At 45.5% G+C, this 23,519-nt stretch overlaps 1 protein-coding gene across 3 annotated transcripts in view; it reads left to right on the top strand.

Annotated features, from left to right (window-relative positions):
* The first annotated feature begins 1,779 nt into the window (after nucleotides 1-1,779).
* RABEP1 (rabaptin, RAB GTPase binding effector protein 1) overlaps nucleotides 1,780-23,519 on the top strand; it is a 91,902-nt gene continuing 70,162 nt past the window's right edge. Inside the window, exons 1-2 of one of the 3 annotated variants that reach the window (XM_059717311.1) lie at nucleotides 1,783-1,930; nucleotides 7,370-7,440. In XM_059717311.1, coding sequence (XP_059573294.1) covers nucleotides 7,434-7,440 — 7 coding nt within the window. In that variant the 5' untranslated portion in view covers nucleotides 1,783-1,930; nucleotides 7,370-7,433. Of the gene's footprint in view, nucleotides 1,931-7,369; nucleotides 7,441-10,109; nucleotides 10,150-23,519 lie in introns of those variants that run through there. The other 2 variants (XM_059717308.1, XM_059717309.1) reach the window with 2 other exon arrangements.

Raw genomic sequence — 23,519 nt, 5'->3', positions numbered from 1 at the left:
TAAGGATAATTGTGTTGAATGAGGGCTGGAGGGAGATTACCAGAGGATTTCCAGAAGGATCAGTCTTGGGACTTATATTAAAAAGTGTGGCACAAAAAGTAGGAAAGTCCTGATGAAGTTAGCGGATGACAAAAAAGTAGTAGGCATCATCACAAGTTAGGAGGATCAGGATGTCAAATGGAAAGAACTGTGTGACCTTGATGACAGGAATAGTAGGGGATGAAATTCAATTTAAAGCTAGTAACTAATAATAACAAGAATGTCTGCTATTAGCCAAGAGATCATATGGTGGAAATGACTGCAAAGAAAGTCCTGACTGAGCATTAGGGCTAGCTGATTGCAAGATGACTGCTAATGTGATGCAGCCACAAAGAGTAGATGGAAATGTCGGGTCAAGCTGTGTCTAGTAAAGCTAGAGAAGTACTAATGCCATTATACAAGGCTCTGGAAGAGCACGGTTGCAGAGCAGCTGTAGCACCCTACCCCAGCAGGATGAATTCAAGCCCTGCTCTGGATTTGGGACAACTGGAAATGGATGCCTCATTATTATTTAGACTGCAGGGTCAATGGTGGCCTAATGTGGTGCTAACCGCATCTCTCCAAAGTATGTTCTTGCATACAGAAACTGGTGTGCTTTAATCATGCTAACCCTATAAACTGCTAGGCTCCAGAGGACCGTTTGACGTATTTTTTTGATAAGACAATACTAATTGTGCACAAGTCTAGTCGCACACGTTCGAGCAGAACAAACTGAAACACTAGGGAAGGAAAGATCTGTTCAAACTAACGGGCAGTATTGGGAGAACAAATGGAAATAAACTGATTATGAATCTGGAATTTAGGAGGTTCCTAACCAGCAGGGCAGGTGGTGGAATAACTCTTCCACTGAGAGTAGTAGAGGCTAAAACATAACTAGTTTCTGGAAGGTGCTTGATCAGTTTATGAAAATGTGATGTAGTAGCCTGTGATATGAGTGGACTGGGCTCAATACCCAAAGACGTCCCTTCCTCTTTCATCCTTAACATTCAACACCCATATGCAACATCTCCTCCTCCGCTTTCAAAGCCATTTGCAAAAGTGAAATAAGCACCGTTATCCTCATTGTACTGACCAGGGATACCAAGGCACAGAGACCCCAGGCCATACAAAGAGTCGCCCACGGGGGTTAAAAACCACAACGCAGGTCTGCTCGCTCTCGGTCCTGGACCGATGATTTGATCATTTATAAAAGAGACGACCGACGTTTAGCGTCAGGACCTAGGAGCTAGACAAACTAAGACTCAAAGAGCGGGAGCCCACCTTTTGGGCAGGCACGCCACAAACCAGCTGTGCACCCTCTGGCCACCCCCGGCCTACACCTGCGGCACGAGGATACGCGTGTGGAGGGTCTCGTCCCTCGAAACCTTCCCGCCTGGGGATCTTGCCACATCTTTCCCAGGCCTGAAGGCAGGAACCGCTTGAGGAAATTCAGGTCCCACCAGATGCGCTAAACTTTAAAAAAAGATATATCTCCGAAAGCCGGCCGGTGCACAAGCAGCACTTGGCGTCCTGAGGAGATGCGGAGGTGGCTCATTTGCTAAGAGACGCTTGAGGAAGGCCCGGCCCGTGCGCGGAGCTCCTCCCAGGGGTCTCGTCCGTCTCAAGCGCTCAGCGAGCGCCGCTGTCCCCGCGGCGGCGGGTGTTTCCACAGCCCCGGGGCTTGGCACGGAGCCCGCAGGCCCGGCCCGGCCCGGCCCGGCCCCGCCCCGGTCCCGTGGTGCCCCCGCGCCTGCGCGCCGCGGCCCCGCCCGCTGTCAGGATGAGGCGGCGGAGGCGGAGGCCCGGCCCGGCCGCTCTCGTCGCTCGCTGCCCCCGCGCCGCTGCCTGAGGGGACGGCGGGGCCGCCGCGGCGCAGCCATGGCCCAGCCCGGAGCCGCGCCGCACACGGACGGTAAAGCAGCCGGCGGGCCCGCCGCCACAACGGGCCGGAGCGGGCGCGGCCTGCGGAGCCCCGGGCTCGCCTGGCAGCCGCGCCCGGCCCGGGGCGGGCCCTGCGCGCGGGGAGCGGGCACGTCCCGAGTGCGCGGGGCCGGGGGAGCCTCCCCGCACCCCGCAGGAGAAGACGGGGCCTGGCAGGGCCCGCGGGCGGGCGGGCGGGCGGGGAGGAGCTCCCTGGGGCAGGGGAGACATGGAGGAGCCGGGCTGCAAGGCAGCAGCTTCCCAACCGTGCTTTAGTTTTATTTTTGGAGTAGCACCCACGGGTAACTGTGCACAGCCGGTGCCTGCTCCTCACTGCCTCGCAGGCGGGAGCGGTGGCAGCCTTGCAGGGGGGGGGGGGTCTTCAAGCTTGTGGACCCGTTGCTGAAGTTTGTGTTCTCGCCACCCGCATTGGGGTTGAGAAATGCTGCTCCGGAGGTTACCCAGTCCAGCTCGAGGGAGGATCGCCCCTGTGCAAACCACCCTAATCTCACACCATCCGCCCTGACCCACGAGCTGAGATGTAACGCCCCAAGGTGCCGGTGAAAGCAGGGGGGCTTGATGCGTGTTGGTATGTGGTCTGGAGCTGCGAGGCAGGGGCTTCTCGGTGCGTAGCGGCGCATCCTGTGCTTGTTCCACCTGGCGGAGGGGATAAAATACCTGACAAGACGTTGGGAGCGTGTAACTTGGGAAAGCGGGTGACAGGGTGCAGCACCCTTTCTTGTAGGGAGATTTGTGGGCACAGGGCTGCATGTGGACAAGGACAGCATCTCCCCCCCCCCCCCTCCAAGAGCTGGACACTCGTGAGAGCTCGGCCTGGGACTTCTCCGTACAGCGCTGGTCTCGGACCCGACCGGACGTGCTTTCCTGAGTACAGGCTACCTGTCCAGAAGCCAAATCTGCTGGGAATGGGTTTTTGGGGGATGTAGTTATGTGCATCTGTATGAGGTGGGGCGCAACAGACCAAGAAGGGAAAAGTTTATCTTGAGATTGGCGATGAGTTTAACTGGATAGGTGACAGGCGTGAGGCAGGAGCAGACTGAATGGACGTGACTTGGAAGGGTGGGATATCAAGTTGGGCATGGGATTTATGAGAAATAGACTGAAGATGATAGGGACCTCTTTCTCTGGGAGCAGGGCGCTTTACCCAAGCTCAGCTCTGGCAGAAGTGGGCAGTAATCGGTTCTTCATTATGATGTGTATCCAGGGGACTGCTTTTTACTTAAGTGTGGCTTGTGTGAGTTGCATAAGAAGGTGCTTATCTTGGGGAAGGGGGAAGGGTGGTTAGTTTACCTGATCAAAGTTTCAGTTATGTGGCAGACTCTTGAAGAAGATGTGTGTACAAGGATGAAAGTATTTTGCATTTTTTCCACTAAGGTTAATGACACGTGATACGTTTGCTATTTGGAGGAGAAAGGGAAGGGTGAATTTTTACCTGTTTAAATGAAGCAAAGCCTACCAATAGGATTTTGTTTATCTGTTCTTGAGTTGTGTGGGGTAGACTGTTTTATGGAGCCATGTTGTTATACTGGGGTGTAAGTGAAAATGGATTGGGGAGAACTTAAGAACTGTTACTGTTCAAATATATTCAGAAAGAATAGAGGTCTGTATTGAAACTGCATTACTGGGCTCTTACCTCATTCCTTTAAAATCTATGGCATCGTAAAATATTGTTCTTTAAGTTAACATATTAAAAATAAAGTCAATTTTTTTTTAGTAATTTCTTAAGATGAGAACAATTTCCTATTAGAGGCTGCTCTTAATGTAAGTTCCATTGTATATCCTTTGGAGGAGAACACTATGAATGATTATTTTCTAAGACTTTCCTTTTAACATCTACTCATTAGTTACAACAAACCTTGTTTAGGTTTTCAGGGAAGCTTGTTGGGGATGTGTAGTAGAACTGTGCATTGTGCAAATGCTTGCTGCTTCTGGACAGTGCAAGGTAGCGCTGTACTTAACTATAAGTGGCGGTGATTTTCTTCTGAGCAGTTATCAGTCCATGCCTGCAATGCAAGTGTAGCGAAAAGGTTTTAATAGAAAGTGCAAATGCAGAGAAGAAAAGCTTGTTGCCCGTTGCATAGATCCTAGAAGTGGCCACTTTGCTTCCATACTGAAGTAGTCAGAAGTGGAAAATGGCCTCACTCTCCTTTGCTGTTCTCTGGCAGTGGCAGAGCCATTCTCTATATTTTCCCCACTTTGAAAATTATTGCGCTATTGTTCTCAGCAAGCTGCCTGTTTTAGTTTTAAATAGTCCACTCAAAAGCGGTCATTCAAAACTTCTCCATTATCTCTTGATGTGAGGGGAAAAATGTTAGAGGGAAGAATTGTTTCATATTTATTCAGTTGCCTACACTGAACATGCTGTGTCTCTTGGCTGAAGATTGCTTGTGACAGTGGACCTCTGGATTACTGTTTCTACGGGGAAAATACACTGTTTTTATAATAATATTCTTTGCAAGTATTAGCATTACTAGTAGTCTTTGTAATGATCTTTAAGTATGGAAGAGATGGGCTGTATGACAACAGATCTCTAAAGAATCTCTTGGAAAATGCTTTTTAAAAATACTGGGTTCGTCTACATGTTCATTAATGTGCTTTTGCTAATGCATTTTAAATTTAGAACTTCTATTTTGAGGTACTAGGAAAAGGTGCATTAGCTTGTTTTAATGTGCATTAGCAAAAGTGCACACTTTTTTGTGATACTTTAATGTGTATTAAAATCAGCTAATGCGTATCAAAGTGCATGTGTAGACACACTCACTGAGTGGTAAAGGGTGAAGATGGCAAAACTAATAACTATTCTACATGCTCCTCTCCATTCAGGAGAAAGCAGGTCCAAGAGGAGGAAGAGTCTGAAAAGTGAAAATGAAAGGTATTGGTGTGAAAAAGAATGGATGAGAGATCTTCTTGTTTCATGTACTTTGACTTTGCAGAGAAATTGAATTACCTCTCAATCTTTTGTGCAGGCTAATGTTGTTTCCATGTGATAGCAATCATATAAAGGCTAAGTGCACAGTTCCCTTGGCTGCAAGTGTGACTTTGTGCAGTGTCCTGTCAACTGAGTCTTTAGTTAATGATTTGACTGCTCTACAATTAGGTGTATGCTTCTCCTGTTTGTTTTTGGGCAAGGTGTTTCTGAGGTTTTAATCAATACCTGTATTGCCCAATAGGTTAGTACCGTTCATAACACGTACTAACAAATTAGCGCCTCTTTTCAGAGGTGATGAGAACCCATACATTACATTGATGTAATTCAGTTATGAGTTCTCACCAGCTCTGAAAATCTTTCTGTTCTGTTACTAATAAATTCCTGTTACCCAGTTAAATTGTTAGATGGTTCATCTGCCTATGGTACAGTACATGCTGGTATGTGAAATTTTCAATCTGTCATATTTTATGTAGAAAGGTCAATAGCCAGGATTATAATGTCAGAGTCATTTGCTCTCAACCCTCTGTTTAGTCCAATAGAATTTTTTTCATGCATGGAGATGACACCACTTCTCACCAGGAAAACCAGCTGGGTTTTAGTAAGAAACAAGTTAGGGAGAATCTGGCTGTGTTGATTTATAGTACTGTTAGCAGCAGTGCTGGCACTGTGTCCCCTACAGCAAGGAGCCAATTTGGGGTTCTTGCAGAAACAGAGACTTTTGGTACATCACCAAAGCCAGCTATGAGTTACCATAAGTGTGGTTCTGTGAATACCAGGTAAAAAAAAAAATAGCAGCAGATTTTCTACCCAAATACTACCAAACTATTATTTAGAAGGGAAAAAAAGCAAGAAACTTAGCTTTTTAAAATGAATGTTGGGATTTGGTACAGACATTTCTAGGTCCTTTTAAGTAGTAGGAAGATTGGTAGGGGTCTGGTTTTAAGTTATCAAAACAAGACTATGGTTTATAGAGGTAACAATGTAATCTTGACATATATTAACATCTTTCCTATGATGACAGTTAATTTACAAATGAGTGGAGTTTTCCAGAAAAAATGCTTTTCCCCTTTCCTGACTTCCAGTTGGTAATAAGTATGGGTTGTATGACTGAAGGTTCTTGGAGGAATAGTGTTTACACACAAACATGTTTCTCTTTTGTTTATGATGTATTTCCTTTATCAGATCACAGCTAGGCTAGCTCCCCAACACTAAACACATGTTCAGGGGGTTTATTTACTTTCTGAAGAACAAGAAGGTCTCTGTTAAGCTGTACAAAGAGGTAAACATGACACTTGTTTTGGTTCCTTATAATTAGATTGTCTAATAGCCTGAACACAGGACGTAATGACACCCCTTTATATGGAGTGAAACCCTCCTTTACAGGTTAAGAATATAAATGCTTTGTTTATCGGGGGGGGGGTTCCTGGCCACCCTTATCCTACCAACTGCCAGACCAAGGAAAGGTACAATATAAGTAGCAAGTAATATCATGCTTTCTAGGGAGGAATCCACTTGTACAGCATGTTTGTGTGTGGATAGAGGGGAAAGGGTAACAGATGGCTTGAGTAAAAAATTCTTTTTTAACTTCTAAGACAGGGGTCAGCAATCCTGGCACGTGTGCCAAGCATGGCACACAAGGCCATTTTGCTTGGCACACCACCACCAGCCCGGGCTCTAAGCAGCCACTGCTAGCTGTGGAGCCCAGGCTGCTTCCAGCAGGGCTCCAGCATGTCGGCACTCTGGCACCTTTCAGGGTAGAGATTGTGGTTTTTTCGGCACTCCAGCCAAAAAACGTTTCCTACCCCTGTTCTAAGAGGTTGTTTTAAGCTGTGCAGGACTTGGAGAAGCAGACACTTTGCTCTCTGGTCAAAGTGATAGGTTTCTGGTTTCTTAGTCTAAGTGATGTATTTTTAAAATATTGCATTTAGCGTAAGTAATCACCCTGTTTGGAATATCTTCTAGTACATTAAGGTTTCTTTAACAGAATAAATTTAGTAGACATTATGACTTTAAAACCTTATCTTGGAAGATTTGAAGCATTAATAAGCACAGCTTTATTATGCAGTCTTCTAGTTGGTCTATGATAACAGGTGAAAAAAAACAGACAACTGTAAATACCAGTGTGTATGTTTACAACGTGCACCTTGCAATCCAAAGGTCTAGTGCTTTTGAATGTTTCTTGTAACTCTTTTTCCCAGAACTATCTTAACTCTGCAGCCATTAAATCAGATATTTATCATCAGTACTAGCCTCTGCAAGTGTTCCTATGTATAAATAGTGTGTGTATCATGTAACCTTAGTCATAGTGTAGTCAGTAAAACATGATGGTCATTATGACTGGAAGTAATTTGAGTCATTTAAATCAACAGTAAAGAAACAGATTTCAAACATGGAAAGAGGTGCCTATGAGCATTCTTGCTTCACATTTGTTTTTCTTCTTATTGAAAGATGTATCTTGACCTTTTTTTTTTTTTTTTTTAGAATATATTTGGTGCTTGGGAAAGACCATCCTGTTTTGGAAGCTGTAGTTCACTCCATCAATAATATGAATGGTATTGTATGAAATTGAGATGTGTTATTCTAAAACATTCTTTTATAGTGTCTTCAGTTGACATTGTCTAGCAGACATAGATAAGATGTCTTTGTTTCTTTAAGGAGCTATCTTTTTGGTATGTCAAGACACATCTTTAAGTATTCATAGGCATCCCAGTGATTTCTTTTAGTGCTATCTCTTCAGGTATCTGCAGCTTCCAGTGCTATTTCTTCTCTTGCACCATGTCCGAAGTGATTCACGAAGGAGTGTGGTAGCTCATTGGACTTCTTTCCCTTGCCTGTCACTTTTGGCCTTGACTTCTGCTGAGTGGTATGGTCACTTGACTTTTATTGTCTTTCCCTTTTCTTCCATATTCATCTTTCCATGTTTGACTTGTCCCCATTTGATTTTCTCTCTGTTGTAAAACATTTGGGGTTTGCCTTTTTCTCTACTTATAGCCTCTTATCATTATGTTCAGCAGCTTTAGTTTCCAGACCGATATCCTGCATGTCAGCCTCATTTGACCTTGTGTTCTTGATTTATTGTCTTGCTGAGCAAATGACCATCCCTTGAGTTTGTCTTCACCGAATGCTGTTCTTGATCTAGCATTTTAGTGTCCCCATTCTCTTTGTCTATCCCCATCTCATTTCCTTTAAATATCATTCTGGGTTGCACAGCCTTTTTGGAACCTCTAGTCTGATGCCCACTGGGCCCTGGGCTCTCTTACAGTGACACTCTTGTACAAGATTTGCTCTGCTCTCTGCACTACTAAGACTGCCTTTCTAATACCAGTGTATTCTTCACATCTGCTTTCTCCACCAGTTCCTTCAGAGAAAAGCCCGTAACTACTACTTCCTCCACTATAAATTTGTTCCGTCTTCCCTTTCCAAACAGCACCAGTTCGCTGACTTCATTGATTGTCAGTTCCCTATTTTGCTGCTTTGGACTCCATCTCTATGTGTGATCTGTCCAGGTTCTTAAAAAACCCCCACAATATCCACCATGATTACCTTTCCCATCTCTACCCCTATACAATTTCTCTGCCTCATTCTGCTATCTGCTTTCCAGTCCCTCTGCTCCATGTTTTCAAATTCTCATTTTTCTTGTCAGTACAAGTTAGATTATTTCACTGTTGACCAACTGCAGTCCAGTTGCATTCGTCTTGTAAGGTTAGCTGACTTCCATGTTTTGTCATTTCTTTTACAATAACTTCTCTGCATTTCATTGGGACAAAATTTAGTTGAAGTATTCAGCAGTAAAGCTGGGAGAGGGTCAAAACTAGATTCTTTGAAGGATATGGAGTCTGGCATTTAGCTCTTAGGTTTAGAACTGCCAGCCTGCATAAGACTGAGAAGACACTAGCTCCTACAATATATGCAGGGATACTGAATACCACTAAATACACAGAAGATTCCTTTCCTAGCAGACCAGGCCTTATTGCACAAAAGGCTGCTATTAAAATGGAAGAGGTATGATCATCTGAATACACAAGCTGGGAAACGGGACTTTTGATATTAAAGTTTCCTCTGATTTTCTAATTTTGGCCTACTGCAGGTCACTTAACATCTCTGCCTTCTATATCTCTATCTGCAAACTGAAGTAATATTTACCTGTCCCACAGGTGTCAAGAAGATTGATAGGTTACTAATACATAAAATGCTTTGAAGAGAGAAATTATTATAGGAGTGCTAATAAGGGTGTGAGAGCAGTTCTCAATTGAGATATATTGTTAAAACAGGGTGTAGGAATCTTGGCTTGTCTCTTTCTGTGGATAAATACCATTAACGCTGCTAGATGGATGACAAAAACTAAATAAACAGTAATAGCTTTAATTTTAATCTTCAAATAGTAGGATAGTCTTCAAATTTTATATAGTACTGGCTACATGTAGTTAGTGCACAAAAAGTACAGAGGAGATCCTTTAGAAAGAAAAATGGTATATGGCAGAGAGAACCAAAGTCTAAATCCCTTGACTATCTTTCGTCTAAGGCAGGGGTTCTCAAACTGTGGGGTACACAAGACAACCCTGGGGATACATGGCAGAAATTATGTAATCGTGGATTTAATTCTAATATTATAAAAGCCTAAGTCTGTCCGTCTGTAATGCTTTGTTCATGCTTGCATTGACTATCTCGGCAGCCAGTCAGAGTGCCCTACATGGACAGGGACAGACAACGGAGTGCCGCAGTGCCAGTGGGGACTGAGAGGCCAGAGGGGAGGGCAGAGGGGGATGATGGGGACTGGAGCGCTGCCATAACAGAGGTGATGGAGTGGGGAGGCCCCCATGGGTCTGCTCCTTGGAGCCAGGAGCCGGAACCCCCACCCCGCAACAACAGCCAGCTGGAAAGTGGCAGGGAACAGGGGAGGGAGGGGAGCAAATAGCGGGGTGGGATTACTGGTGGCTGCCCCCTGCTGCCACCGTGAATGCCGTGGTGGTCACCGGCCCCGGCCCAAAGCGGTGGGGGGAAGCGGGGAGCGGGGTTGGAGCCTCTGTCTCCCCCCTTCCCCCCCCGCCAATCATTTTCAATGGGCAGTTGGCTAGTTTTAATTATGATAATTGATGTTTAAGGGATTAAAATATAAAACATATAGAGGTGCACCAATAGAGATTTTCTTGGCACATACCGATAGCCTATTCTTCACTAGGCATATTGGCTGATTCTGATCCAATAACCGATTTACAGGAATGCACAGCCCAGCAGCATGCAGAGCAGCACCTTCCTTACAGGTAAGTCTGTGGAGGGGGAGGGAAGGAGTGTGGGGGGAGCAGATCAAGGCTCTCACGGTGAGGAAGGGAGTGGGGCAGGGGCTGGAGCTGGGGCTGGGGGAGCTGTCCAGCCAGGGCGGTGAATGGGATGCTGTAGTGGGCCAGAGCCACAGCCAGTTTGTCCAAGGGGTCAGCGTCCTAGCACTTAAAAATGGTCATTAAATGAGCTTTAGTTCAAGCACTGCTGCCACCATTTTTAAGCCTGAGGTTGCTTTTAGGAGCAGAGGCAAGCCAGGTGAGAGCAAAGGCGGGCTGCCCACTGCAGGCTTGGGGCTGTCTGCCCTGCTGCCTTTTGCCCCAGGAACCACATGCTGGCTGTGCCACATCCCCAGCCCACCCGGCAGCGGGAGACACAACTCGCCACTGTTACAGGGTAAGCAGGGGCATGCAGCCAGTGTGTGGCTCCTGGAGCAAAAGGCAGCAGGACAGACAGCTGTGAGCCCACAGTAGGCAGCTCACATCCACCCCATGCACAAATCTGAGGGAGCACATGCACCTCCTCTGCCTCCCCCAAGGGTACGCACAGCACTGGGGAGCTGACCCCCCTCTGCACACCCCCTGGAGGAGCTGCCTGTGTTTCTGTCCTGCTCCCCACCCCAAGGTCCCATTCACCACCCTGGCTGGGCAGCACCCTCAGCCTCAGTCCCTGCCCCACTTCCTCCCTCACTGTGGGGGCCTTGATTTGCCCTCCCCCCCCATGCCCCTTCCCTCTCCCTTGCCCCTTCTCCTTCACAGACTTACCTGCAGGGCAGTGCTCTGCACACTGCTGGGCTGCATTCCTGGCCATGTGTGGCTGCACACATGCACATGGTGTCTGGGGACTTCCACCAGAAGGCATATTGCATTTATCTGTATGTTATTGGCTACACTGGCCAAAAAAAGCCAATAGCTGATAATGTTAATTTTCCTTTTATCAGTGCCAATCTGATATGGCACCAGTATACTGGCGTTTCTTTAAAAACATGCTGGTAGAGGTATGCAGGCAGCTGGTAAATTTGGAAGGAAGTGCACCATAAGAAAAAGTTGGGAACCTCTGATCTATAGTGTACATTAGAAGATGGCTTGAATGGTATGGGGAAAGGATTCTTGAGCTGATTAGCCTTGCTGATCATTAGTCTTGTAGCTGACTCCTTTTAAGGGGGTCTGAACATGCCAAACCTCTTTGCATGTTTGAGTTTTTACTGATAATTTAACAAGCATTGATTTCATAGTATGACAGCAAAAAAAAAAAAAAAAAAAGGGAAATACGTGAATTACAGTAATTCCCTTTCCAAATTGTTTAACCAGCTTTAATTTACTTTTTTTTTACTGAACTACTTCCATTTGACATGGGTGGGTGGGGGGAAGCCCCTCATCTTGGATTTGAGTACAAATCAGGGGTGGGAAGGGACATGACAGGTGGCAGCTGCAGATGTGACTCTGGCCCCAACCCCAAGTTAGAAGTGGAACCACAGTTGCTGCCTGCTCTCTATTGTTTCTAACCCTCCCCCTCTCCTCTCCCCCTCCACCCCCAGTAGCTATGGCTGGGCTGGGCTGGAGCAAGAACATGTTTTGTGCCCTGGGCTAGAATGAGGCTGAGGCTGTGCTGGAAGTGTCAGGCTATGGGGAGAGGATAGATGATGATAGGGAGGACTTGAGAAGCAAGGGTGGTGGGAAAAGGCAGGCAGCAAGGGGGAAGCAATGCAGGGAGGAGGGCAGGTACCAGGGAGTTCAGGCAAGAGGGGGCAAGTAACAGGAGGGCAAATAGTGGCGGGGCAAGATGTTGGGAGGCAAGGGTAGGGGTTAGACTGCTTGACCTCCCCTACTTCTTGCCTTCCTACCACTGCTGTCTCTGCTGCAGTGGTTCAGAGGGTGGGGGCAAATTTAAGACATCCCTCTAATGATTACATTCTACACATGGAAAATTTTTAAATTTTCCATTTATAGAATCTAATTATTGGGGGAATTATCTTAAAATCAGGGTTATTTTAGAGTTAGATGAATATGGTAAATGTCCCACCATAAGCCCTGTGGTGCTATAACTCTATTTGCAAACATACAAGTCTTTGAGAGGAACAACATCTCCCAAAGGTAAAAGTTGTTGTATGGCCTTTAAGTCTGTGTTCCTCAGTAGCATATTAAATGCTTAAGCCAGCTGTGTGTGCAGTTAAAAAGCATTGGAAATAGGAGTTTGACCACAGACCATAAAACATTAATCTGGCATTTGCATTTTCTATTCTTTTTTTACCCATAAAGTAAGGAAGCTGAAAGATTAGTTACTGCTCACTTGATAATATTTAATTATGTTAAACCATCCTATATTGTTTAAAATTAACTATTATTATTTTCTTTAAATATATATTATTGTTACCTCTGGCCCATTGATTTCAGAGGGATTTGGATCAAATCCTGAGTTAACAGTTTGGTAACTTGTTTGCGGGTGGGAGGGGTTGCTGTTATCACTTTACTCAACAGTGACTTGAACGTTTAAAATGAGTCACCTTCGACTGGTGTAAGTGATCTGACTATGTGTTGAATCAGTGATAAAACTGTAGATATCCACTTTCCACATTTGCATTCTTGTGGGGTCTCTCACTGATTTTTCATAGACTGATAATTAGACTGAATTTCACCCAGAAGTGGCCAACCTTAAATCCTGTGAGTGCTTGGAGATCTGTGGGGCACTTGATCAGGAAAGGAGTGATGGCAACATATTCTCGTGGTTAGTCTGTGGACAGTCTTAAGTATATGTGCTTAGAAATGCCTGTATACATATCGGTGTAGTCTCTCCACGGGAACGCATGAAAAGTGCTTAAGCCATACAATACTAATACAAGCATCTGTATACCAGTTTAATTGTATCCTACTAGGGGCACCTGTTTAAGTACATTGGTACAAAGACTGTGCGAACTAGTGGTTCTCAACCTTGTGATACTCAAGTCACCTCTTGGAAAATGTTAAATTTAACTTTCCATAGCCAAAAAAGAGTAAAAAAAAAGTAATAGCAATTCTTCTGAAGAAAAGAATTCAGAAAGGTCAAAACAGGGCAGGGTGTTTTCAGTAGTATGGACTCCTGTTTGAAATATCTGGGTTTACCTGGTGAATCATTGCATAGCTAACAATGCTAATATTGCCTGGCATCCTATAGCACCCTTAAAAAGATCTGGCAGCAAACTGGTTGAAAATCACTGGTGTACATAAATCCTTGCTTTTTACCACTGCTGAAGAGCCTTGGAATGTGTGTCCTGGTGCAAGACTAGTTTCTCTTGGAAAGATGGAGTGGGAAATGGTTTAAGCCCTGAATTTCAGGCATGAGGGGCTATTAAGGTACTTGTAAATTACTCTTATAAGAACACATGCACTGAGGTTGGAAACTTTTGGGTCTTACTGGCATTTTTTGCTTGTATATACTTTTTTAAATTAATATGCTTGTCGTATGAGATGATGCAGCAGAAGTCTGAAGAAATTTCTTCTGTCAGAGGAGAATTTTCCTTCTGTTTCATTTGTTCACAGGAATAGGAAAATAAAAATTCAATAGGTCCCCAGTGGCAGCAAGAAGATTAAAATGTGAAATAATGTTGACTTTTTCTGTCAAAAAATATAAAATTGCAATGAAAAAATCTGTTTTTTAACTATTGCAGTAAATGTTTGTCCCAAATTACAAGGACTTTTCCATGTTTCATATCAAATGTAGTAAGCTTGCTGGAATCTTTCATTTAGTTTCTTATACTTATCACCATAGAATAACATCCATGTATTTGTCAGCCTCATTTTCCTTCAGATTAATAACCTGAATTCCCCCTCAGCAGTTGTCTGGAGGTAATAATTTAACAGCGGCACACCTGTAAATTAATTTGCATCCTACTAGTTATGTTATTGATGTTATGGCACTTTTAAAAATGACTAGGGGAGATGCCAGTTTGGTTTAAATGCTAATGTTTTATATTAAGAAGTGTTGGTTATATAGCTGTGTTGGTTTAAGGACATAGGCAGACAAGGATCTTTGGGTGAATGTGCTATCTCTTTTTAGACCAACTAAATAGTTGGAAAAATTGTTCTTTACAACCTTTTGGGCACAAACACCCTCCTTCAAGCACAGGAAGAGTCTGCTGGTATTTGAATGGTCTCCTGGGTGGAATAAAGGCTTAAGCCAATATGCAAAATGCAGGTCTGTGAAAATGCAGATGTGTGGCAGGAAAGATCAGAGGGGATAGGAATTAATAGGTGGGAGACGAGTAGGCAGGAGGGGGGAATGTTGACCCATGAAAGCATGTAGCAGGTAAAATGTAGAGAGGTTATCAGATGACAGGCAGGCTATAGTGCACCATAAATCCAATGTCTATGTTTAGTCCATGATTTTTTGTGTCCATTAGATTTATGAAGTTCATAGGCTCATGTACAAAAGGTGTTTTGTAAATTCCCTTTTGGGATTAGAACTGAGAGACTGGAGAGAGAGTGTTTGTCTTGTGAGAAGTGTGCACCCACAGGTAATTGGGTATTTTTGTCTTTGATAGATTTTCAATGTGCATTCATTCTGATACATAGTTATTTGGTTTCTCCTACATAGTTTCCAACTGGGTTTTCAGTGCACTGGAGGAGATATCTTACATATGTTATACTGGAGAGAGGGACCTTGGTCACCTTAGTTGTCTTGTTCCCTCACTTGCATTGTTATTTTCTCTTTGCTTCTTTCTTCCCTCCTGTCTTAGCATTTTACTCTTTCTTCATTTACATTCTTTCATAATCCTTATGCGTTCTCCAATTCCAGTCATATCTCTGTTGACTCCCTTTCCGTCTTCCTTTTAAAGAGTCATCATTACTCTTTCCTCTCAGAAATTACTGGTCACCTAACTATATGTGAAGGTTTTTCTAAAGAGGCTCTTGACCAGGGGTGGGCAAAATATGGCCTGTGGGCCAGCTCTGGCTCCTGGAGGGGCTTTGTCCAGCCCACGGCAAGTCCTTTGGTCCTGCCTGGACCTAGCATTGCCCACCCATGGTGCATCCTGCTGCCCTCTGGTCATGCAGCAGGGCTGGGGTGGCTCCATGGTGGGACTGCCTTTCTAGGCAGCCCAGGTGACAATGGCTGCTTCTGGCTGCCACTACCCCGGTTCCCAGCCCTGTCGTACCGGTGGGGACCCACACCACACCATCTCAACCCAGCACACCCCATACCTGCTCTGGACTCGCCCATCTGGGCTGAGCTGCAGCAGCAGCATGGGTTGCCCTGTGGCTGCTCTGCACTGTCACCACTGCTGTGCTGGGCAACCTGGAGGTACCCATGCAGGCATCCAACCATTCAGGGCAACCCAGAGGTGGCAGTGATGGAGGCGCAGGGCAGCCTGGCATGGCGTGGGGGGGAGGGGTTGCTTTTCCCCTGCGCCAAGCAACAGTTTCTGCCTGGTGCCACTGCTGTGGTCAGCCTAGACAGGCAAATCCAGAGCAGGCACAGGGTGAGCTGGGTCAGGGCTATGTGGCATAGGTCCTAGAAAGGCAGTCCTGCCATGAAGCCGTCCCAACCCTGCTGCGTGGCCAGGGGGCAGCAAGGATGCATCACAACTGGATGGTGTAGAGCGGGCTGTGGCTGCACGCTGCTGGTGGTGGTGGGGAGGCACCACAGGGTGCACAGATTCCAGGTTTTTGTGGGGCGGAGGCAGAGGCAGGTGTTGACTGGCTCAGGGGGGCTCCCATATACACCCCACCATACCCTCAAACCCTTCCCTGCAAACCCCACAACCACACACATTCATACCCCACACACACCTGCGTGCTTCTGGGAGGGGAGTTCCACTCACTGCTACATGCACACACCCCACCACACACACATCTACACGTACACCCCCAGCCACCCTCTCCCTCCATGCATCCCCCCCCATACCCACTAGCAAACTCTCTCACACACACGCACAAGCCCCATGATTCCCCATATCCCCCCCCACATTCTTCCCCCCAATATACAAAAGTAAGACTTGTTTTGAACTATTATGCAATCACCCCTATGTACACAGCACAAATGCACACACATCAGGACAAAATATTTATTTTTAAATAAAATCAGAATACATTATTGTAGATGTTTGACTTTTAATATATAATTTGGGGGGGGGTTCCCAGGTGGCAAACCCTGTTCCCAAAAGGAGTACTTCCAGTGGCAAATGTCAGGGGTTAGGCGGTGGGAGTTCTGGTCCCAAGATGGTGGCATGGGGGGTGGGGTGCTTGTCAGGGCCACCCTTGAGGGCCTTGACAGCTCACCACAACTCATTAAGCAGCCCACCAGCTGAAATAATTGCCCACCCCTGCTATTGACTGTTTGAGAAGCTGGTAGACTGGGCACTGGCTGAAATTTACATTTAGATGATATTCTGCACACAACAGTGGAAGAACATGTAGTTGCTATGTTACTTTTGGAAAAATGGAGGCTTATATGTAGAGTGAGAAACAGCTATGTTATTTTTATTTGCATTGTCTTGTATTCGCTCTTATTCCCGGAGGGGATAATGGTAATATAAATCTGCAGGCCAGCTGATATTTTTGAAATTTTTGTTTTATGTTTGTTTGATTTTTACTATAAAAAAAATTGGCAATATTATTATTGACAGAGAATCAGTACTATGCAAGTTAATATTTTTTTCTTAAAATGTAGCAATTCATGAATGCTAGTTGAGACCAGTATTGCAAAGGTGAATAATAGCACAAGTGGTCTGCCATATCTGAGACTGGTATCAGAATCTTTCCCTATATAAATATTAATCTGAAATAAGAACATTTAATCAAAATATCAGCCTCTGTAGACTTATTAGAATATTTATTCTCTATTCAGATATAATTTATTTTGTAAAGCAGAACACTTTCCATTGCATATTAAAGAATGACAGAAGTTACCATGTATAAATGTAAAGTGAGGGCAGACTTTTCTTCAAGACTCTACAGTAATTGCTTTGGCCAATTGATATAAATTATATGATCTAGTAAATATAGAAAAGGTTTGTTTATATTCATGTGCAAGGCGTGTATTTCAAGACTCTCAGCTTAGTTGGGAAGTGTTATGCTTCTTGACCACCTAGCAGGATTAATTTAATGCTGAGATGAAGTGGAGTAGAGTGGCATGCTTGGTATGGAGATTAAGGTATGGCTTAAAAAACTTGTTCTGTGTTTCTGTTTAGATCTGTATTTTTGAATATTTAGCTTTTCAAGTAGCAAAATAAAGGGAGTAGAGGAAACGGCTTAAACGTGTCTGCATTCATGGCAGTCACATTCTTGAGGACTTCTATTTCACATTAAGCATATGCTTGGAAAGCTTTGCCAAGGAAATCTGTTTAGTAGAGGTGCACCAATACATTGGTCCATATTATATCGGCACTAGTAAAAGGAATGTTGACATTGGCAATTGGCTTTTTTTGCTTTATGCGGCTGCTAATGTTGCTAATTAAATGCCACATGCATTAAATGCCACATGCAAGCCTTGCGTACTTATTGTGGATGTGTGCAGTGTGCATGCAGCCAGGAGTGCAGCCCAGCAGCTTGGAGAACAGCATCTGGCTGGTAAGTCTGTGAGGGGGAAGGGGTATAGGGGAGGGAAAGGGCTTGAGGGGGCAAGGGCGTCAAGGTTCCTGCGATGACGGAGGGAATGGGGCAGACACTGCCTGGGTGGGGCGGGGTGCAGGATTGAGCCACAGGCAGCTTGTCTGGGAGGCGTGCTGCCAGTGTGTGCACTCTGGGGGAGGTATAAAGGGTACATGTTCCCTGGACCTGCACGTGGGGCAAGGCTAGGCCACAGGGTCAGGGCTGGGGGCTCCACTGGACTATTCCTAGTGGGGGGGGCTGCGCTGGGGCTGCACTCAGGGAAGGCTGGGGCAGGGTAGATGGTGGCTGCGCTGGGAGGGGGGCTGTGGTGAATTTTGGGGTGGCTGTAGTACCTGACCCATGTAACCTCCCCTCCCAGTGCTGCTGCCACCACCCACCCCAAGCACAGTCCTGGCCCAGCCCCTCTTCCTTGGCCTCAAGTCTGCAGCAAGCAGCCTGCCTTTGTCTCATGCACTGATCTGGGGGGCATGTGCCCCCATGCCTCCCCCAGGGCGTGCACAGTGGTGGGAGTTGCTCTGCAACCGCCAGGTGAGCTGCTTGCGGCTCTGTCCTGTGCTCCACCTCACCCTGGCTGTGCAGCATCTGCCCCAGCCCCACTCCCTCCCTTACTGTGGGGGCCTTGGTCTGCCCCCCTACTCCCCTTCCCTTCCCCATGCCCCTTGCCCTGCAACAGGCTTACCAGCCAGACACTGCTCTCCAAGATGCCGGGCTGTGTATCAGCAGTCGCATCAGTATCAGCCAATACGGCTGATTAATAATAAGCTATCGGTATTGGTCCAAAAAATCTTTATCCATGCACCCCTATTGTTCTGTTTTATGTGTTTATTGTTGTGTCTTCAGGCTGTATAGCCAGCTCCCTTGCCTATAGCAGTGTAAGCACTGTAACACAGAGCTCTGTGCTGTTTGCAGTACTTACCTCAGAAACTGGGTGAATTTTCAGGAAGTGCAGCCAGAGCTCCGTTTTCCTGTGGTCGTACCACTGCCAGTACCTGCCATAGCTTGGGTGGGTCTTCACAACCACTATCATGACTATGGTGTAGACTTACTGATAGCCATGCAGGAAGACAATCAAATTGTGTGTGTGTAACTTCTATTCTCCGAGCTATCACAATTGTCTGTTAAATCAGAAAATGTTGGTATCTAAGCCAAGTATGTTGGAGCAGACTCTGAGAGTAGGAAAGACCATTGCCAGTTCCCTTCCAATCTGATAATAGACGGAATTCATTATATCATTCCCCATTGACTGATTTGACTGGCTTCCTGAATGTAGAAACTGAGAGACTTACTGCACTGCTGGCTTACTTTGATATGGGTGTGTTTTTTTCATTTGAATTCCTGTCTACGTAGCACTCATGACAAAATCATCTACTGGTAATTGCAGTAGCATGATGGTTAGTGCATGCAGGCCATCAGCATTTGTAAAAATTAGCTGGCCTGCAGCAAGTTTTTATGGGGCCTGTTCGGAGTGCGCTGTCAAGTCACCATGACAAAACCACAAGTGCAGTGTCTATGCTGGCACTTCACTGCTGGAGCAGGAAGAGAGCAGGTCATTTCCTGAAAAACACTAGTGCAGGCAGGATTTGAGTGAATGTGATGCTATCAGAATTAGAGTCTGGTCTAAAGACCGAATTAGTCTGTTCTAAAAGATACGGTGGAACCCATAACCCTACAGTGCTTCAGAAAGGTTTCATGAGGGATTGCTTTAAAATGAAAAGTGCTCAGAGTAGAGAAAAACCTAAAGAATTTTATTAAATCAAATTCAGAATTGCAGACAAAGGGAGTATGCCCATAACAGAACTAGGTAAACAACTGATTTTAATGCTAGTTAAAGGGGAAGTTATAAAAAATAAAATAAAAAAAGTGGATGCATGGGGGAATAGATTAGTTAATAACTGAGAGAACTGGAAACCATGATAACATACTGAACTGCCTTTACGAACAAAAGGCTTCTAGCAAAGGAAAGACAGAACTAGAGAATTAGGCCCAATTCTGCAAACACTTAACATGCAATTAACTTCATGCATCTGACTCATTGAACTCAATGGGATTTTATTACCTTGCATTAAGTTAAGTTGGCGTTTAAGTGGAGTTCATTTAAGTTTAAATTTAGCTTGAATTTAGCTCAGTTTAACCTAAGGCCAGAATGGCTAAAAGGGTTGTAATTGTAGGACAGACAATAGAGACTATCGGAAAAGTAAGATACAAATCTCTTAATGTAGATAAAAGCTTGAGGTATTATTTTTATCTCTTGGTTGGGTATTTTTAAAATAGATGAGGAGCATCAGTCAGCAACATGTTCTGGGCTAATTGAAACTGCTAGAAAAATCAGGAGGATCTGAGGATGAGGAAAGACTGGAATGGTTGAAGGAGACTCGGGGCAAGAGATAAAGTAGGGAGGAGAAGCAATGAAAGGCTAAAGTGCACACAATCAAGGGGGTGGGGGAGAAAGAGAGAGACTAGGAACCAGAAATTCTTTTTGGGGGATAGGGGGTTGTTTTACTTTTAAAACTTAAAATCTGCATAAAAGCATTTCCAGGTACTATAACTGAGAGGGGGAGCTACTGAGGCAGCACCTTTGGGCGTATGTGTAAAAATACCCCTCACCACCATGGGCCCTGCAACAGCTGGGGCTGCCTCCTCAGGGAGCTGCTCTGCTATGCATCTAGCTCATCCCACATACAACATATTTTAAAATGGGAATTTTGTGCCTGAAAGATTGGTCAGCATCTTTCCCAACTATACAGGTTGTCCAATAAAAGCTATTGGAAAAAAATTTTGACTTGTACATTTATTTCCTGGGCCATCACAGCTACAACACTTTAGTCTCCCCTTAATAAAATGTCCATTGACAGACCAAAAATATAGACAGGTAAATTGTTTGGAGGTACTAAACACAATCTTATTAAGGAGTGTTCATGGCCATGTAAACAGCAGTGCTTGACTTGAACTGAGGAACTCTTCTTCATTTAGTGTCTCTTGCGCACCTATGGGTAGCTTTAAAGCAGCACCTCCACATTACAAGTGTTATCAGTGAACATCTTTACTACCATGCACTGAAGCGCCACCTTCCTGACTTCAGACATGGCCAACTAACTGCTTCTGAAGCCTCCCACTGTGTGGAACAACCAAGTTCATCTGCATGAGGAAGATTCAAATAAATATCCATGTGGCACGCTGGTATTTAACATAGTATTGCCTGGAATTTGTTAGTGTTGTGGAATTACTAGTACAAGCAAGTATGTAGTATTAAGTCATTTGACACAGTGCTAGGTAGTACTTAGAGCTGCTGAGTTGTGTAAGATTACTGTTTGATCCGTATAATTATAGATGACCCTCTGTCCCTCCCCCTCTTCTCCCATTGCTGCAGAATCTTTCTGCTTTATCTCTCTTCCATCTCTAGCCTCTTCCCATCTTGCAGTACAGTCTTTCCTCCTTTTAGATTTTGTGTTGTTTTCTGCTGAGAAACTTCTAGTAGCATAAATTATCCAAAAATAGAAAAAGGAAATAAAGAATAGGGATATAGGCAAAAAAAACAGCTGTAAATCAGCATTGTCTAAGGAAGGGGCGCATTTCAGCTTTACTAAAAAGATATGTATAATTTTGTGCTGTAGAGGCGTAATAATGCAGCCTCTTCTAATTATCAATATAATTGTAATGAGGTTAAATTTTTAACAGGCTGTATGTATTCCATGTTAGTACTGCAGCATAACTGTTAGCAGACAATTAGTGATTCTCCTTACAGAAACACTCAGTACCGAGTGTGAAGTGATAACCACCTTTTTCAATAATAGACTGTTGTGTGCATAACATTATGGTCATACAAAATTACTGTGCAGAAGGGGTGAAGGCATATAGATCAAAATTCCAAATTAATGATGGCGCTGAGTAACCTGTAGCCGTGTAAGACACCAGTGTTTGGTTTTTATTTATTTATTTACGTATTGCCTTGATAAACCAGTAGCATGATGTTTGTTAAATCTAACTACTTAAACATAGTGTAATCCCCCACAGTGCTCTGATACAGACCTGTCTACAGGTAACACTATACCAGGTAACATAGTCTGTTGCACAGCTGCAGGTTACATTTTCCTCTAGCATAGACTGTAAGGCCGGAAGAGACCTCAGAAGATCATCGGGTCCAGCCCCCTGCACCAAGCAGGGAAGATAACTGGGGGGTCGGGTGACCCCAGCAAGGTGACTGTCTAGTCTCATCTTGAAGATTTGCAGGGTAGGTGATTGCACCACCTCTGGAGGGCGCTTATTCCACAGTCTGGGCGCATCCACACATGCAAGCATGTGCTCTTGCAGCAGCTCAAATAGAAGCAGTGCAAATTTGAGCTGAGGTATTTTGCCTTGGCACACATGCCTGGACATGCACTTTGTTGTGGAGCAAATTGTACCATTTGGGGCAAAATAACCCTGCCTGGCTCATCCTGAATCCGCAGCCAGGGGGGACTAGAAACTGGGGCCAGCACCTGTGCTGGCCCCAGCAGTATAAAAACCTGCCCTGGCCAGCAGCTCAGGGCTGCTTGCCCTCAGGAGCTTCTGGGGAGTTGTCCCAAGAATTTAGTTGTTCCATTCGTCCATTAGCCCCCATGAAAAGGGGCTACTAGTTAGCCAAGTGAGCCTTGCCCATGATAATCGGATGGACAAATAGACAGGAGCTTCTGTGGCCTGGGCAGTTAGGATCTACCCCTTGTGCCAAATGGACTGCTGAAGCAGCATCCGAAATTCACTTCTTAAAATGCACCAAAATCTGCGTTCATCCACAATTGAAACAAAAGAGAGAGAGAGAGAGAGGGACTGATCAGATGGGCAATGTTTTACTGCTATATTCACAATGTTAAAACACTTTGGAAGCCTACCAGTGTCTCTAGCATCATAATAAAATAAATCCTAAGTATCTATATGTTTTAATGTTTGCTTTTGGTTTCCTTATCATGTAGTGGGTGTGTGAGGTGGGGATGTGGGGTTTGCAGGAGGGGGGTGGGAAGGGGGATGGGGGTGATGTGGGGAGGGTGCGGGTTAGTGTGTGGGTAGGTGTAGTCGGACTGTGGGTGTGGGGGCTGCTTAAGAGGGGCAGAGCCCCCACCACACACAGTACATAGACTGCCCTGCCTGCAGGGTCCCAGCCCCCCCCCCCGGGGCTACAGCCCCCTCCAAACTTGTCCCCTGCTTGTCTTCAGCCCCCTGCTCCTCTCCAGCCCCTACTCAGGATGCTGGAGATGAGCAAGAGAATGAGCAGGAGGCTGGAGACAAGCTCCTGGAGACGTTCCCCTGCTCATCTTCAGCCCCTTGCTTGTTCCTCTGCTCATCTCCAGCCTCTGGTGGCTGGAGACAAGCAGGGGAGTGATCAGGAGACCGGAGACAATTCAGGGATTCTGCTGCTGCTACGGTCTGCGAGTGTGGAGGGCTGGGGCCGGTTGGGAGAGCAAGCGGGGGACAGGGGAATGTATGGTGAGTTGGGGGAACGAACTGGGCATGGGGCTAGGCGGGCCCCCCCATAGTCTGTTCCCCTCCCCCCTCCTTCCCCCCCCTCTTTCCAGTGCCACAACTCCCTACTTACCTGGCATAAAGCCGGGTCTAGGTCCCTGCAGCTTGCACTGCTGCCTGCCCCACACGGGCAGGCAGCATGCTTCAGCACTGGGGTGAGGGCCAGCCATAGAGATTCTCTGGCTGGTTACCAGAGCATCTCTGTGGAAGACCAAGCCTCCGGTTGCCTCATGGCATGGTCCTGGACTGTGCTCTGCCCACTTTTTTCCCCTGGGAAA

This window comes from Alligator mississippiensis, chromosome 14 (genome assembly GCF_030867095.1).
Source record: "Alligator mississippiensis isolate rAllMis1 chromosome 14, rAllMis1, whole genome shotgun sequence".
NCBI classification, from domain to species: domain Eukaryota; kingdom Metazoa; phylum Chordata; order Crocodylia; family Alligatoridae; genus Alligator; species Alligator mississippiensis.
The sequence above is the reverse complement of the archived record's forward strand: the minus strand, read 5'-3'. Positions and strand labels throughout refer to the sequence as shown.